General features: G+C 36.3%; 1 protein-coding gene across 1 annotated transcript in view; it reads left to right on the top strand.

Annotated features, from left to right (window-relative positions):
- HHIP (hedgehog interacting protein) overlaps window positions 1-14,674 on the top strand; it is a 79,237-nt gene extending 64,563 nt beyond the window's left edge. Inside the window, exons 12-13 of the mRNA XM_051790932.1 lie at window positions 4,600-4,748; window positions 6,658-14,674. Coding sequence (XP_051646892.1) covers window positions 4,600-4,748; window positions 6,658-6,851 — 343 coding nt within the window. The 3' untranslated portion in view covers window positions 6,852-14,674. The remainder of the gene's footprint in view (window positions 1-4,599; window positions 4,749-6,657) is intronic.
- The last annotated feature ends 310 nt before the right edge of the window (window positions 14,675-14,984 follow it).

The following is a 14,984-nucleotide window of genomic DNA, read 5'->3' as shown; positions in this document are numbered from 1 at the left end:
ATAAGAATAAATTTGATATGCTGCTGAGTTTAAATCTTAAAAGCCATGAGTTTTTTCCACATTATTCCCATGTAGTAAATCTGGAGACAAGTAACGAGCTTTTGGCATCTCTCCCAGGACTAAAGGTATACTTTTTAATTTTAGAAGCTGTACCTGAAGAGATGCTATATTTATTCCATGACAAGTAGTAAATTTAATCTATGACAAGGAGTGAAACAAAATTATTTTTTCTTGACATTTTCCCATATAAAGGAAAAAAACCCAACAACTAATGCACGAATTTTGGTGATATACTTTAGGATCATTCTGATGCCTAATATCTTCTGTGCAGGTAATTGAAGCATAACATTCCATATATTTTGTATCACAGTCAGGATTTCTACGGCAGTGTGTCTTGTCTGAATCTGAACATCCAGGAATTTTGTCTGGGTTTATTTTTTTCCCTCTACTTCAGTGGAGAAGGAGAGATTTTGATATTGTGTCAAAAGCATGGTGAAGGAATAGCTTTCTGTTCAGTACCATTGTTTTACTGCTGAATTTGGCCCTCCATTTGCATCTGAGTTACAAATAGCACATATAGCAACTAAACCACTCCGTGCATTTTTGTGGAGAGAAGCACTAAAGAAAGCACAAAATCCTGAGCAACACTAGGATGAGTTTTAATCTATTAAAGCATGTTAGACTTTTATATGCCTCTAAACTAACAGTAGAGGCTACTTTCTTATATTAGCTATGGTAAGGCAGCAAAATTTCTTTACTCATTGTAGAGTCAAGAATTCCCAGCTCGCTGCACAAGTCAGCACAGGGATCCAGCGAGGGCCCCAGCCCCCAGTACAACTTTTCCTCCATGTTCCATACATTTAGAGTTGTTATACAGTTTCATGAAAGCCTGTTTTAACAAGCAAGATATACTGTACTGTACTGTATATATGAACAGCTCTTTAAGATAACTAGAATTGTACAGACCATATAAATAGTCATTATCAGCTACATTTTTGGCTGACTTTCTGTGGACCAAATAGTGCTTACTGTAAGAGTAATCAAGCTGTACCCTTTAGAGTTTTACAGATTGAGGAATACAAGGAAAAAAATTCTCTCCAGCCTAGAGTGTGGCTCCATCTATTCCCCTCCATTTTCCACGTCAAGAGACACAGCGAAGCACCAGTTATATAAACAAAATCATAGGCTTGTCTAAGTGCAGGAAAGATCAAGTCCCAACAGTCCCTTTCGAGACTTATGTTACCTTCGTGAAATTCAGTTCAACTTGTGCCGAGACTGAAAAATTTCCACCCCTTTCAAGCCTTAAAAAATGCAAAGTGTAAGGAGTGAGGGGCAGAGACTTTCTCTCCACACACGTGGGTCCCATAACAGCATTCAAATCCTGAGAAAGTGTGGCTTTTCCTGAAGTACAGCTAAGGAAACCCAGCAGTTCTCACACACAAGAAGGATTCTGCTGCAGCTGCATTTGTATTTCTCTTCTCCTGAGGCACTCTGCCAACCACAATTTTTTCCATCTTTGTTTCTACTCCACCCCACCATTAATAAATATTATCCAAGGCTGATGAGTACAAGTTATTGATTGATGGTAGAATAAAAGGCAGGGTTATATTCACAAGTACCAAGACCAGCAGAAAATTTTAAATTATAAAAGTGACCAGCCATACTTGGCTGGATACAAAAAAAGCATGATTTCTGCCTTCCTATCACATACAAAAAGAACCATATATTCCAGCATTATCATAGATAAATACTTCACATCTCTTAATAAAATAAATCATTATGTATACAAATAAAATATCTTTGTGACTTATGAGGTCATTCTTTGCTAAAGATTTGCCACTGGAGCTTGTTTCCAAGAGATGCTCCAGGAGCCTGAGGTTATACTTCCTGCTAAACACAGCACTCTACTTGTGTTTGAGCAAGAAGAAGAGAAGACTCCCATTTAAAGTAACTTGAAATACATGGGCTTTAATAGTGCCAGATGAAGAAAGAATCTTGCCTCCTATGCAGTTGGCTATAAAGAAATCATCTCAAATATAGATTTTTTTTTTTTTGCCTCAGACATAGGAATGAGAAAACAGATATTTTTCCTTTAAATCCAAACAAGTCTCCACTGAAAATCATATAATTTTGTAGAACAGTTTCCAAAATATCATTGCCTGTGAATATTGCATATAATTTTTAAGTGTAGGAACTTTTTTAACCAGATCATGTGTAACACACTCATTACTACAGAACTGGAATTCCTTACAGGTCAAAAAAATAATGCATTATATTTAAAAGACAGCTGTGGAAATATGTAAACACTAAAACTGAAAGGGTTTCAAATATGCTGTACCAAAGGTGTCAAAACATGTTTCAAAGCCCTTAAATAATACAGGACCTTCAGTGATTCTCAGAAATGGTTTGGAAATCAGAACTTAGTGCCACGCTAAAGATTCATCTACACATTCTTTCTGCCCTTAACATCTTTGGGGAACCAGTTCCTCTGTATGAATGTTTAAATAATCATGGTAGTAATTAAGATTGAGCAGAGAAAGTGCTATGGTGAAACAAACCAGTGAGCCTGGACTCTATTAGTCTTTCTCAAAGAAAAATGCAAGAAATCCTGTAGTGTACAGTTAGCAAGCTGCATGCCAAACTGGGAGGGGGAAATGTAAGCCCAGTCAGCTAGTGAGGGACTTCGATGACATTAGGTATGAATGCTTATTTTTCTTAAAATTTATTTTTACTCTATCTAATATTACTTTGAATGGCCCCATTGTGCATAGAAATATCTTTTTAAAATCCTACTAGAACATGGGCTTCATTGATATTTTAGAAGCTATGAGTTCAGCTAGTTAATTTTATTTTCTTTAGCTTAATTTTTTCCCCTTGATATTTCTTCTGATGTTGAAATGGGAGATAAACAAGAATGCCCAATTTTCCTCCTCTTTTTTTTTTCTGTCACAGTTTTCTGCACCTCCATCATACTCATTCTTTCTCAGACTACAAAAACTATCCTTTTCTCCACACAAGAGTATCAGCCTAGGATTTTAATATTTGACAGGGTAATCAGGGCACAAGTTGCTATTCCAGCTATTTGCATATAATTGGGGGTGTAATACTGATGTTAGTATTATGAACAATGTTATTTTCTATTCTGTCTAATACAGTTTTGGTTTGGTTTGTTTGGATTCCAACTGGACACTTAGCCAAGCCTTCTCAAAGCTCTCCAGAAAAGTATTAGAATCTTTGTCCTGCAAATATCAAGCTTAGGAATGTATGCCAGTAGTTCAGATTTTTTCCTCGAGAATGAGTAATTTTGTATTTGTCACTAATTAATTTAATTTACCATGATGCTCCAATTCAATTACTTGATTAGAACACTTGGGAGATCCTGACATTCTTTTCTAAACTTATTCCTGTGCAATGAAACCTACAGCAGAGACAAAACACGGTACTTCTACTGGGAACCTGTAGCCTTGTGATGATCCTGTCAGTCTCTATCTGCTGAATTCAGACAGCAAATGTCAGTATGACGGCATACAGCTAAATTTAAAACCAAACAAACAGTAAATATCTAAAAAAAACATAGTAAAAAATCAACAGTTAGGGCACACTTAAGTTAAAACACTTAAATCTTTTACACACTTGACACTGCAGAAGGAACACCACAATTACACTTTTGTTAAGGAAGATAATGCTGTTCTTTTGTAAACAAAAAAAAAGGCTACTGGATATCCAAAATATTTTGTAGAGAGTGGCAGAAACAGTTGCATTACATAAGACTTGACAACAAGAAGCCCAACAAAAAAACCCCAACATCTGCAATATTTCAAGTCAGCTGAACTAGAATTTCCTTTGTGAGTGCATTTTACAGAATCACCTACAGAAAGGCTGAGTTTGGGAGGGACCTCTGGAGCCCAGCCCAGGGCTCAGGCAGGGACACCTGCATCCAGTTTCCCAGGACAATGTCCAGACAGCTTCTGAGTATGTCCAGTGATGGAGACTCCACAACCTCTCTGGGCAACCTGTGCAAGCGCTTGGCCACTCTCATAGTGAAAAAGTCTTTCCTGATGTTCAGATGCTCAAATAAGCATCCCAAATGCATAATCCAAACATGATTCCATGAAAATATGGAAATAAAAAGCCAGCAGAGTAAAACTGAATTTGTAGGCAGAGGTAATACTTTTGCAGAATTATTATACATGTCATAATGTGTGACATAAAACTTGTTCAGGTTAGTCTTCCCAGAATAAAATGGGGAAGTCTGAATCAGCTAGAAACACAAAAAGACACCATCAGATGCTGCCTGTGATAAGCTCTTCAGCAAGCTGATTTTGCCAGGTTCATGCTTCAGGAATTCTCAAGGACTATTATTCAACCTTGTAGAAGATCTCTATGAAATAATAGCAAATAGCACTGTGTTTTTCTGTAATGTAATGTATCATCTCTATGCTTATTGGTTTTTCTGAGGAAAAGCACGATGCCCTTAGCACACAATTTCTCCCACTGCTAGTACCAGAACAGAGAATCAGGTCTTTAAAAAAAATACGGATTTTTTTCTCGTTGACCCTGACTTTTAACTGTTTGCTTGGTTTGTATATTTTTATTCAGGCCTTTAGTCCCTGAAGAATGCAAAAGAATGGCTCAGCCTGCACAGATACTGACGTCTGAATGCTCAAGGCACTGTCGGAATGGGCACTGCACTCCCACAGGAAAATGCTGCTGTAATCAAGGCTGGGAAGGAGATTTCTGCAGAACTGGTTTGTATATAGATTCATAGCAACAAGGGAAAAAAGCAGTGACAGGTCATAATTTGCTTTCAGTTATTTTTTTTCAGAGAAGTTTTAAGTACAGAATGCAATTAATAGCATAAATATGACATACAACAGTATTCTTATTTGTTCCACCAAGATTGTAAAATGAAAGGAAGTCAATACACATTCCTTGTTTGGACATTCAACTTCCACTTGCAGTATTATCACTGTCAGTGTCAAACAGGGGTACCTTGTCAGGAAAGATGGTAAATAACAACTTGAAAAGTTTAGTTTTGGTACTTTTTTGCTTTTGATCCTACAAAACGAAATGGCTCCAGTTTGTTAAAGAGAATTCTATGTACAACTTACCACAAAGGAGAAGCAGGGTCAGCTATGAAGTCCTTAAAGCCTGAAGCGTAAATTTTAGCAGCCTCCAGGGTTTTAGTGATGAGCAGGAGTGAGTTTGGAATGAAATGAAATGAATGAAATCACAAATGATGGATCTTAGGGCAAGATTCATGAGCTGCCCATCATACAACCCTGCAACAAAAGCAGGTTGGAGAAATTGTCCAACCTTCAATTGTCCTCACTTGTCAGTCAGAGCTTTCCTACATTTAGAAAATGAGGTCCCCATTCTACAGCCTTTCTCCAAGTGGAACTTAAAGTAAAAAATGCCTCCAATGTGAGCATAAATGGGTCTTGAGTAATCTGTTTTGTTTAAAAAAATACAGGTTTATGGTAGGTAATTTGATGGACACAATGAACAAGAAAGGTACAGAAAATACGTAGAATGAGGATCTTTCTTTCCTGTATTCTATGCAACATTTAACAGAGATGGTCTAAGTTGGACCTCAAGCCACTATTATAATTGAAATAAGAAAAATTACCCTACGAGATATCAGTTTTGTTCTAGTGTCATTAAGAAGCATGTGGATAAAATTAAGAAACCTGTATTTATATAGCGTATTATAAATATCTGTAAATTAATATTACAGTTTATTGTAATAGATAACACTAAACAGCATAATGCCTGCAAAAAAAAAAAGAAAGATACATTGTATATATCACAGTGCTATGACTCTACTCCAGAAGAAAATACCTCCACAACTAAAGTTATTATTAGTTTTGCTAACACTGGCTACAATTTAAAATAGCAGTTATATTTGAAAAGCTGAAACAAGCTGATTAACCTAGAACTCAATAGTTAAATCATCTGTTAAAGACAGAAGGGAAAACTTTAAAACCTATATAACTGATAAAAACTGTTGATAAAATAACTCTGGCTCTTTTTTCACTAAATGGAATTTAATCCTGGTCCCAGGGTTAAGTGATGCAAGAGCCAAGGGAGTGCATCTCTGCTCAGTTTTAATCTGTTCTGCTAAGGAAAGAGTGTAGTGCAGAACTCTGTGTGGACAAAGGAGTTTACCTGAGATTCAGCACTTGCTGACTTGGAGATGGCCAGGTGCTAAAGTGTCTCACCAACTTCAGGACTTCTTTGGGATGGCAGCATAAGAAATGGAATGAGGTGGACCACCCCTGGCCTAGATCTAGGTGTGATGTGTATCTTGTTTTCAAATTATAAGATATGTGGAGCCTGAAGTCTTTTGCAATAGGTTCTCTGTTCACTCCAATATCCAGTCCGAATATGGGAATTGGACATTTAAAAAATATCTGTTATTTATCAGTCTTTCATAGGTGATGTCCACTCAGACATACAAAATTACTTCCTCCCCCTAATATTTTAGAACTTTTAAAAATATGCTTTCACAACTTCTAATATTTCAATTTTTTTCTATTTTCTTTTTAATTTATATGCTTGCTTCATCGCTACAAGGCTAGAATGTGTAACTGCATCTTTTCAGTTTGTGATGTTCTAAACAAATCAGAAAAATCACTGGCTTTTTTTTCCCCACAGCAAAATGTGACCCAGCCTGTCGACATGGAGGTGTCTGTGTAAGGCCTAATAAATGCTTATGTAAAAAAGGCTATCTCGGCCCCCAGTGTGAACAAGTGGATAGAAGCATCCGAAGAGTGACAAGGGCAGGTATTCTTGATCAGATCCTAGACATGACATCCTATTTGCTGGATCTAACCAGCTACATTGTATAGTTCCTGGGACTGTTTGGAAACTACACTCTCAACGGGCATTTGTTTTGAATCCTGTCATTTTTAAAAGACTCTTATCCTGCAGCAAATACCGGTGATTTGAGTTACTTTATTAATTTAAGTATAATATCCACAAATGTGCAGAAAAATCCCTCGTATGTGTGTAAATATTCCCGTACGTCTCCACAGACGTCCCGATATCCAATATGTGCACACATACCCATGCACACGGGCTACCACAAATACGGTTGTGCAGAGAGTGGAATCTTTTCTAATATTTATTTCTTCATGAGAAATAGTTTACAAAGCAATTCCACTGTAAACCACATTTTGGTCACAGGACTTCCATGATGTCTTAATGGATTCTCTGATACCCCAGCAATCTCGTGTCTGTACTTACCTGATTAGAGCGGTGAGGAAGCAGTTTTCAAACATGGCTGTATAAACTGCTGGACTTAATAAAATCCAGTTGTAACAGTTTCTAAGGTGAACTGAACTACATCATGAGACAATATTTCAGAACTGCTTAATGCATTCCTATCTAGGCAATTCATTGTAAGACTGTAACCTTCACTTTCATCAATGTAACTCTATTACAGAATGTTACGCATTTCTTTATCTAGCATAGATGCAAAAATCTGGTTATCGCAGCTTAATATCAAGATTGTTTCAAGTGTTTAATAATTAAATTATATTCGCATATTTCAAAACCAGTCATCCTAGAAGGTCTGCTTTTTATCATATATTTTATTTAACGGTGGGCACTGGGTTCATGTTACATATTTATATTATTTTATTTTATTTTTATAATATAGACATCACCTAGATGAGACAGCTTTACCATGTCCTGTAAAATACTAAAGTTACATTTTTCACCAACTTAATTGGAAAGACGGGGAAAGAGAGAGCAAACACACACACTTTAATGTGTTGTGGATCTAATCTAGAAATGTATCCTTGTGTCAACTTGTGTTCATTTACGACGGACGAGAAAAAAAACAACCGCCAACCAACCACAATAAAATTTCAGCATGTGTTAAAAGTGTCCATAAAGTGGTTTTCACTGTAACAGGACAGTTTAAGAGGTTATGCAGGCAGGCTGCTGCCAGTGTCACACTGAACAGAACGTCCCTGGCCGGGAGCTCACACGAGCACGTGCTGCCTGGGCACGGTGTCACTTGTGCAAATCGTAGAGTGATTCTTGCCAAACGTGGTTCTAAATGTAAATGTTCCTTCAAGAGCTAACACAAAACTGAGTCTTTGTAAATGTATCAATAAATATGGTGTACATGCTATAGTCAGGTTTTCTAAGGTATTAAGAGTCTAATTACATGTATATGCAGAACTGGTGCCCCTCTCATCTCCAGCTCTAGGGTATTATTGGTGGTTTCTTTGCTCACTACTTACCATTTATCAGGTTTCCTTTGCACTATCTGGCTTTTATAAAATCTTGCCTAAGACAAGAAAACGAAATAGCCACAGTGTGCACATCCTGTGGTCCTTGTAAGCAGCTGCTCATGCATCAACAATTGACAACACTTTAGTCAATGAGATCTAAAAGACTGTAGCCATATTACTCTCCAGTAGCAAAATTACCTCTCCAGGGCAGCAACATGCAACAAATTTTCCTTTATAGAAATTTGTCAGTCTTCATTTAGTAGGTATTAAATCTGAAATTACAGAGCGACTGATACTTGCATTTCTGTGTCTTACACATTCCAGCTCAGAGGAACAGAAAATTACATTTGCCTTCCATATATGTTTGCCTGGGTTTCGAGTGACCTCATGCCACATGGAAATTGGTTGAGAAATCTTGGTTAAGTGCTCAGAGAACAATGGTCTGCATTAAAAAGTGCATGCATAATTTTGCACAATGTAGATTCAACTGACAGTCCATTGAAAGACATCTTGGGATTAAATGAGCATGAAGACCAAATTGCCCTCTCACCCCAGAAAAGGGTGGTCCCTTATAGTCACACGAACACTTCATTGGCTAAGCAGTGTGACCAATCTTAAAATGAACCCTGTGGTAGCATCTGTAGGTTAATAGCAGCTCTTTGTCTCCGCTGCTTTCTGCCTTTAGTCTTTTCCCTGAATTCCATCACAAAAAGTTTTACAATTAAAAAATGTCCTGACAACCATTTTTGTAAATTGACCTTAGCATCTAATCTTTCCTTATTCAACGTGGGTGACAAAAATGTGAACTTCTCCTGAATGAGCCAGCTGTCTAAATCTGTCACATAGCGCGGTTTTATTACACTCTTCATAATCAGCAAAGCAAGAAAGTCGCTGAAGTATTTTAGCAACGTTTAAATATCTGACAGAGATAACATCTTTAACACTTTCTTCAATGAAATATATTTAAAAATAAACCCAACTTTAATTCCACTGTGACACACTATTTTCAACAACCAGCTGGGGAGATGTGATAGTTCTTTTCTCACTGTTTAGTTCCTTAAAAAATACCACAGATGGCACCTAAATTGAAGACTCACAATAATATATATGCCACAGTCATGCAGAGAAGGGATAACAATGATCCTAGAGTTTTGATCTTAATAATAAAGACAATTTAGTTTACTAGTGAAATCAGAAAATAAAACTCCAGTAAGAGCTAAGAATTAAATCCAGGCCTTATTCAAATCAATGGTAAAACCTTATATCAGCTCTGCTGCACCCAGAAATCACTTTCAAAATTTAAGCAAAATACTTCAGCTTATTTTATTCAAAAAACATTTTCTGTTTGAGTCATTCCACCAAAACTTGAAAACTAAGAAGCAATCTAAGTGAAGATTAGAGGGAAAGGGGAGATAGTTTGTGAAAGTGTTTTGTTTCATTTTTAAATCATCTTTTATATCATGGGAAAGCAAACATCTGCATTAAGCCCACATGTACATAGGAAGTCCCACTGCAAAAGAAGCATTCTCAAAAAAAAAAAAAAAAGACACAAAAAATCCTAGCTGCTTATTTATCAAAAGAAATTATACTATTAAAAAGAGTGAGCAAACCCCAGGCCTAGCCACCCAAGATGCTGATATAAAAAGGGCAACTGCAGTAATTGCCCTGAGAATTGGCATACAAAAAAAAAAAAAAAAAAGGGGTCTGTAGAAAGCCTGTTGCCAGTTAGGTCATTCTGCAGCCATTCTCACACAACCTCCGAGAGTGTCCCAGAATAAAACTGAGCTTATAAATGAAACTAGATAAATGAGGCAATTAGATAAGGGCCTCCAGAAGGGATTTTATGTATGTGCTCAAGTTGTCTCTGTCTCTGTGTCTCTCTCTCTCCTAATCTTTTATTCCATTCATTTCTTCCTTTATTCGGAGATACTGCCTCTCTGTTCCCAACACATTGTACATTTCAAGCATTCTTTGAGGCTTTCCACTGTTAAAGGAGAACAAACATACCTGTTGCAAGAAACATAACTCTGTTTCTGGTGTCTGCTAGTTTTAAAACCTCTGTTTTATTATTTTGGAACAGAAAACTTTCATTTTTCTCTTTTTAAATGCCACTGATCAGAAAGAAGGCATATTATTGGAATATAAGGAGACAGAAAGATGTTATGTAAAATCAGTTCCAAATTGTTTCACTCCATTTCAGAAAAACAGTAAACTCATTTTTCTAATGTGTCCAATAAGAAATATTAACTCAAACCCTCCCCCTGGGAATAAATTCTTCCTGTTAACAGTCAGGGACACAGATGCAAACCCTTTGTACCTTTAAATCCTCACAGGTTATTATATGTCATGCAATATGTGTATGTTAGTTATAACTAAGAGGACAAATTCTGTATCACCAGCATGTCACCTCTGTTTATCTCCTCCTTTCATTCACTTCTCCACATTTGGCTTTGCAGCTTCTTCCTTTCTAGAACCACAGCAAACATCAATAACCCCTGGTTGCTGCAGGTGATGCTTATTATTTTTGAAACTGCCTGACAGACACGTGCAACGAAAAGGCTTCCCAGCAGACTGAGGCTTTTATCTTTTGATCATTCCACAGAACTTTGTTATTTTATAGTGACTTCTAATACTGTGTCTTAGCTGGATATTTACAGTTCAGGAGTACCAGTCTCACACAGCTCAGGCTCAGGCTGAGAAGTTCAGGCACAGATAGACTGAAGCTGGAGGAAGGGAGAAATCACTTTGACACTTTCCAGTCACTGTGCTTGTCAGAAAGTTACCAATTTCAATTCAATGATCAGATACCTTAACTGAAAAGCATAATGATATTCCTGGGATTCTGAAATATTGCTTTTCAGTATACACTTCCTATCATTTGGGATCAGAAATTAGGACCTTTTCATGTAAAATTATGCAAAATTGAGATTCTGAAAATATGAACAAGTAATTTCACAGGTGTAAAGTCCCACTGTGATAAAAATCTAATGTAATTCTACTTGTATCCATGAAATAGGCATTTATAAGATTAAGCATACATGGAAAACACAAGTTCGAGGACATCCTGTTCTGCTTATTTTTCCTTAATTAAGTAAATTCTTTAAAAGACATTAATGTGTTTTAATTTATTATCCTTTAATTTATCTGTGTATCAGTTTATTTAGGAATTATACCATTTTGATCTTCTTTCCAACTTAAAACATGATCCTCGTCTCAGGAAAAAAAGACAAAAGGAAGCCAGGAAGCGAATAAAATTCACTAATATTTTGCAATTAAAAAAAAAATAACGTTCTCACTGAAAAGGCAACCAACACTTTAAATTTATTCCGATTCAAATTTGAAGAAAATTTATACCAATTAATCTGGGTTCTGGCTAAAAAAACCTGATAAATATTTCTGTAAATAGTTTCAGGACAAAATGTTTTAGAAACATTGAGAAAATACTGTTTTGCTGAAAAGTTTGTTGTTTTCAACAACAGAGTAATTCAGTGAAATAAGACACGTACTTTTGGGGCTACAGGTGTGAAACAGCAGAAGCCACCTGAAAGTTTAGTACAGGATTACTTTAATCTTTGAGGGCCTGACTCCAAGTCCATTGATGTCAACTGAAAATCTCCTATTGACTTCATTAGTTATAGGATTAAGTCTTTAAAAGATATCCACTTAGCTGGCAGAAGATCTTAACTTCAGACATCAGTGCACACACATGACCTCTCTGTGTCTGCATCTCCAGTCATTAGCCCAATGTTTTCCAGAATAAGACAGCAGGTTCAGCCCTGCACAAAGCCATATGAAGCATACCCAATCCTCTCAGGTTTCCTTATAGGTATTGCCAACATTTACACAAAATCTGCCAGACTTCTTGATACTTCTTGAAAAATGTTGAACAATTTGCTCACGTGTATATGCTTGTTTCAAACAGCACGTGCCAGTAAGCAGGAAAGTAATTAAAATATCAAGTCATTGTCCCCATTTTATGAAATGGCCATAGCAAGATGGGGCCCAAGGCAGTCCCCACAGATGCTCATGAACATCTATGCAACAGTTCCCTCAGCTGTTTTGAGTCCAGTATTACAAAGGATGATTTTGGCAGTATTAGGTGTGTTTTCAGACCTTTTTTTCCCTGGATATGTAGTAAGGATGGTGTAACATTTCAATCAAGACTATATCCTAATCCAAAAATGTTGTTGTCACCCTTACTAGTAAGACTAGGGAGACTGAAAGTGGTGAGAGTCCTCAGTACTGACCTGCCAGGCCTAAGCAATAATGGGGTTGGGACATGAGCAGACACTCCTTAGACGTGTCCTCCACGTGGGTTTGCTGCTTGCCTTTGTTCTCATTGATCTCAGTTACAACTCTGCACACAGAATTTATTGTGCTCTAAAATGGTTTCGACATCCAAAAAATCTTAGCACAGCCATTAATCCTGCATGGATTTACACTGGGTAGACTGACTAATCAGACAGTATTTCTAATGCCATTGCTGGAAAAAGAGAAATGTTACTGGTTTATAGCACAAGTGGGTCAACTGACACATCCACCTTTTTCCTTCAGTTCACTCCTGAGTTATTAGTAATTGCTATTTGGTTTATATATTAGCAAAGGATTATCCCGTTGTTCCATAACCCAAAGAAAACTCCCATAGGCTTCTGTAGGAAATTTTTCTTCACGTTACACTGTACAGATTGGTTTGAAAGCCAAGCGACACACCTGCTTCCAGAGCTCTCAGTACTGAAAAGGTATCATCTGGCAATCATTTCATGCCACAGAAATTCACAAACACTTAATATTCTGTGTTATATACATATAATGTGTGTCTTTGCCTGTTGTCTACACAGACAGGCTTCCACAAACAAAAATGTCAGAAATTATTGCACAGACAGCAAGCTGCATTATTGGAGTTCTATTTCTACTGATAAAAAACAACTTTCCATCTGCTACAAGTTATCAATAGGGTCCAATGTATCATATAGTAAAGTTCCTCTTATGGTCTATGAGATTTTACTATTTATTGTCATTTTGCAATGAAAAGAGAAGTAAAAAAGTAAAAAATATTTTACGTGAAAAATGGCTTTAATTCCAAGGAAATTTCAGAAAGGAGGCACCAGAAAAATATTGTGAATATACACAGTGGCTGTGTTCACAATATTCTTGGAAAGAAGGTAGAGAGAGGTGGCTGTTTTGGAGATTTTTTTTCTGTAGGATACATTTTACTGTAGGACAAAAGGGTGTTTTGCATCACAAGGCAGTAACAATCAATCCTGTTCTGTGAACGTTCCTAGGAGGAGCTGCTAAAAAGAAAATGTTCTAGGCAGTAAAAACTGGTGTGCAGAATTAACTTAATTCATATCAAGATATACCAAGACCAGAAACCATGTGGTATTAAGCCACCAGATGTATCTTGTAGTGATCTCCATTAGCACCAGAAGCAGTAACCCTACCCTATGAATTACCCAGAAATACTATTAGCTGTCCCCCACAAAATATACTGCAGAATTAAAATTTCAAGTCCCAATTGAGAACAATTAGATTGTAATGGGAGCCAAGCAGAAAAGGAAATAACAAACTTCAGTCACTTGAGAACATTACTGTTGTGACATTCCCCTGCTCAATTAGTTTTATTTTATAGTAGCTGTCAGGTACTGTATGTACATTTGAAATGTGGGGAAATAGCTTAGAAAATATCATTCAAACTAGGTTTAAGTATCTTCTATAAACTGTATTATACTACTAAGCATATACAGGCACCAATCTAGCAGAGCACCGGGAGCACACAAGTAATTTTAAGCATATGAGTCTCACTGAAGTCATGTGCTTAACATTATTAATATAATTAATTTAGTGCTTTCTTGGTTTGAGACCTTACAAGTCTTTGCAAGTCTACCTACATAGACTACATAAGCTATATGTGCATTTCTTCTTAGGGAGACAGCATGACTGAAGTTCACAAAAAGAGAATTCAGTTACTGTCTGTCAGAAATTCTATATATCCTGACATAATTGCATCTTTGTGCCTCCACTTTCCATCTGAAAATTAGTCAAATCAATCCTTGTAAAGCGCTTTGAGCTCTTCAAATGAAAAGTGCTATAAAAACTACAAATTATTATTATATTATTGAACACCATGTATGTATACACACTATTATGTAATATATAATATATGTATAATGCATATAAATTCTAACAAATGTATTTGTGTAATATCTGAGAAATGGAACAGTTGTATCTGGAAGTGATAAATACATAGAGTTGGATTTATTGTTAATCTGTGGATTTAATGATTTTTTTAGACAAAAGGATGTTTAAGTGTATAATTGCTTTTCTTAATTTAATATATTTATGTAAATGCATGCCTGAAGTTCTGGATAGATAGTTATTCTGTGTCCTTTAAGCTAATAAAATATATTAAACTTTATCTTACTATATAAGGTACACCTGCTGCTTTAAATTTTTTTGGTTTAATATTTTTTTATGACTAAATGCATAATTTAAAGTTCATGAAATTTTAATTTTAATCGGCTCTTTGATCCCTGCAGTAAAAGCAAAACGCCAGCATTTTATATATCCTTTGAAATGTACACTAGTCTTGTTTATATAAATTCTAAGATGCTTTCATGAAATGTGACTGAACACTGCTATTATTTTTGGAATGGGAAGTTTGGAGTGGGGTTTCCTGGATAGAAAATTAAGATGCCCATATTGAAAAGATACCTGTGTCATTGCAAGCAATACCTGAGT

Source organism: Manacus candei, unplaced genomic scaffold (assembly GCF_025592945.1).
Source record: "Manacus candei isolate 608988 ecotype Guabito, Panama unplaced genomic scaffold, ASM2559294v1 h1tg000028l, whole genome shotgun sequence".
Lineage (NCBI taxonomy): Eukaryota > Metazoa > Chordata > Aves > Passeriformes > Pipridae > Manacus > Manacus candei.
Note: the sequence above shows the minus strand (reverse complement) of the source record. Positions and strands in the feature narration are given on the sequence as shown.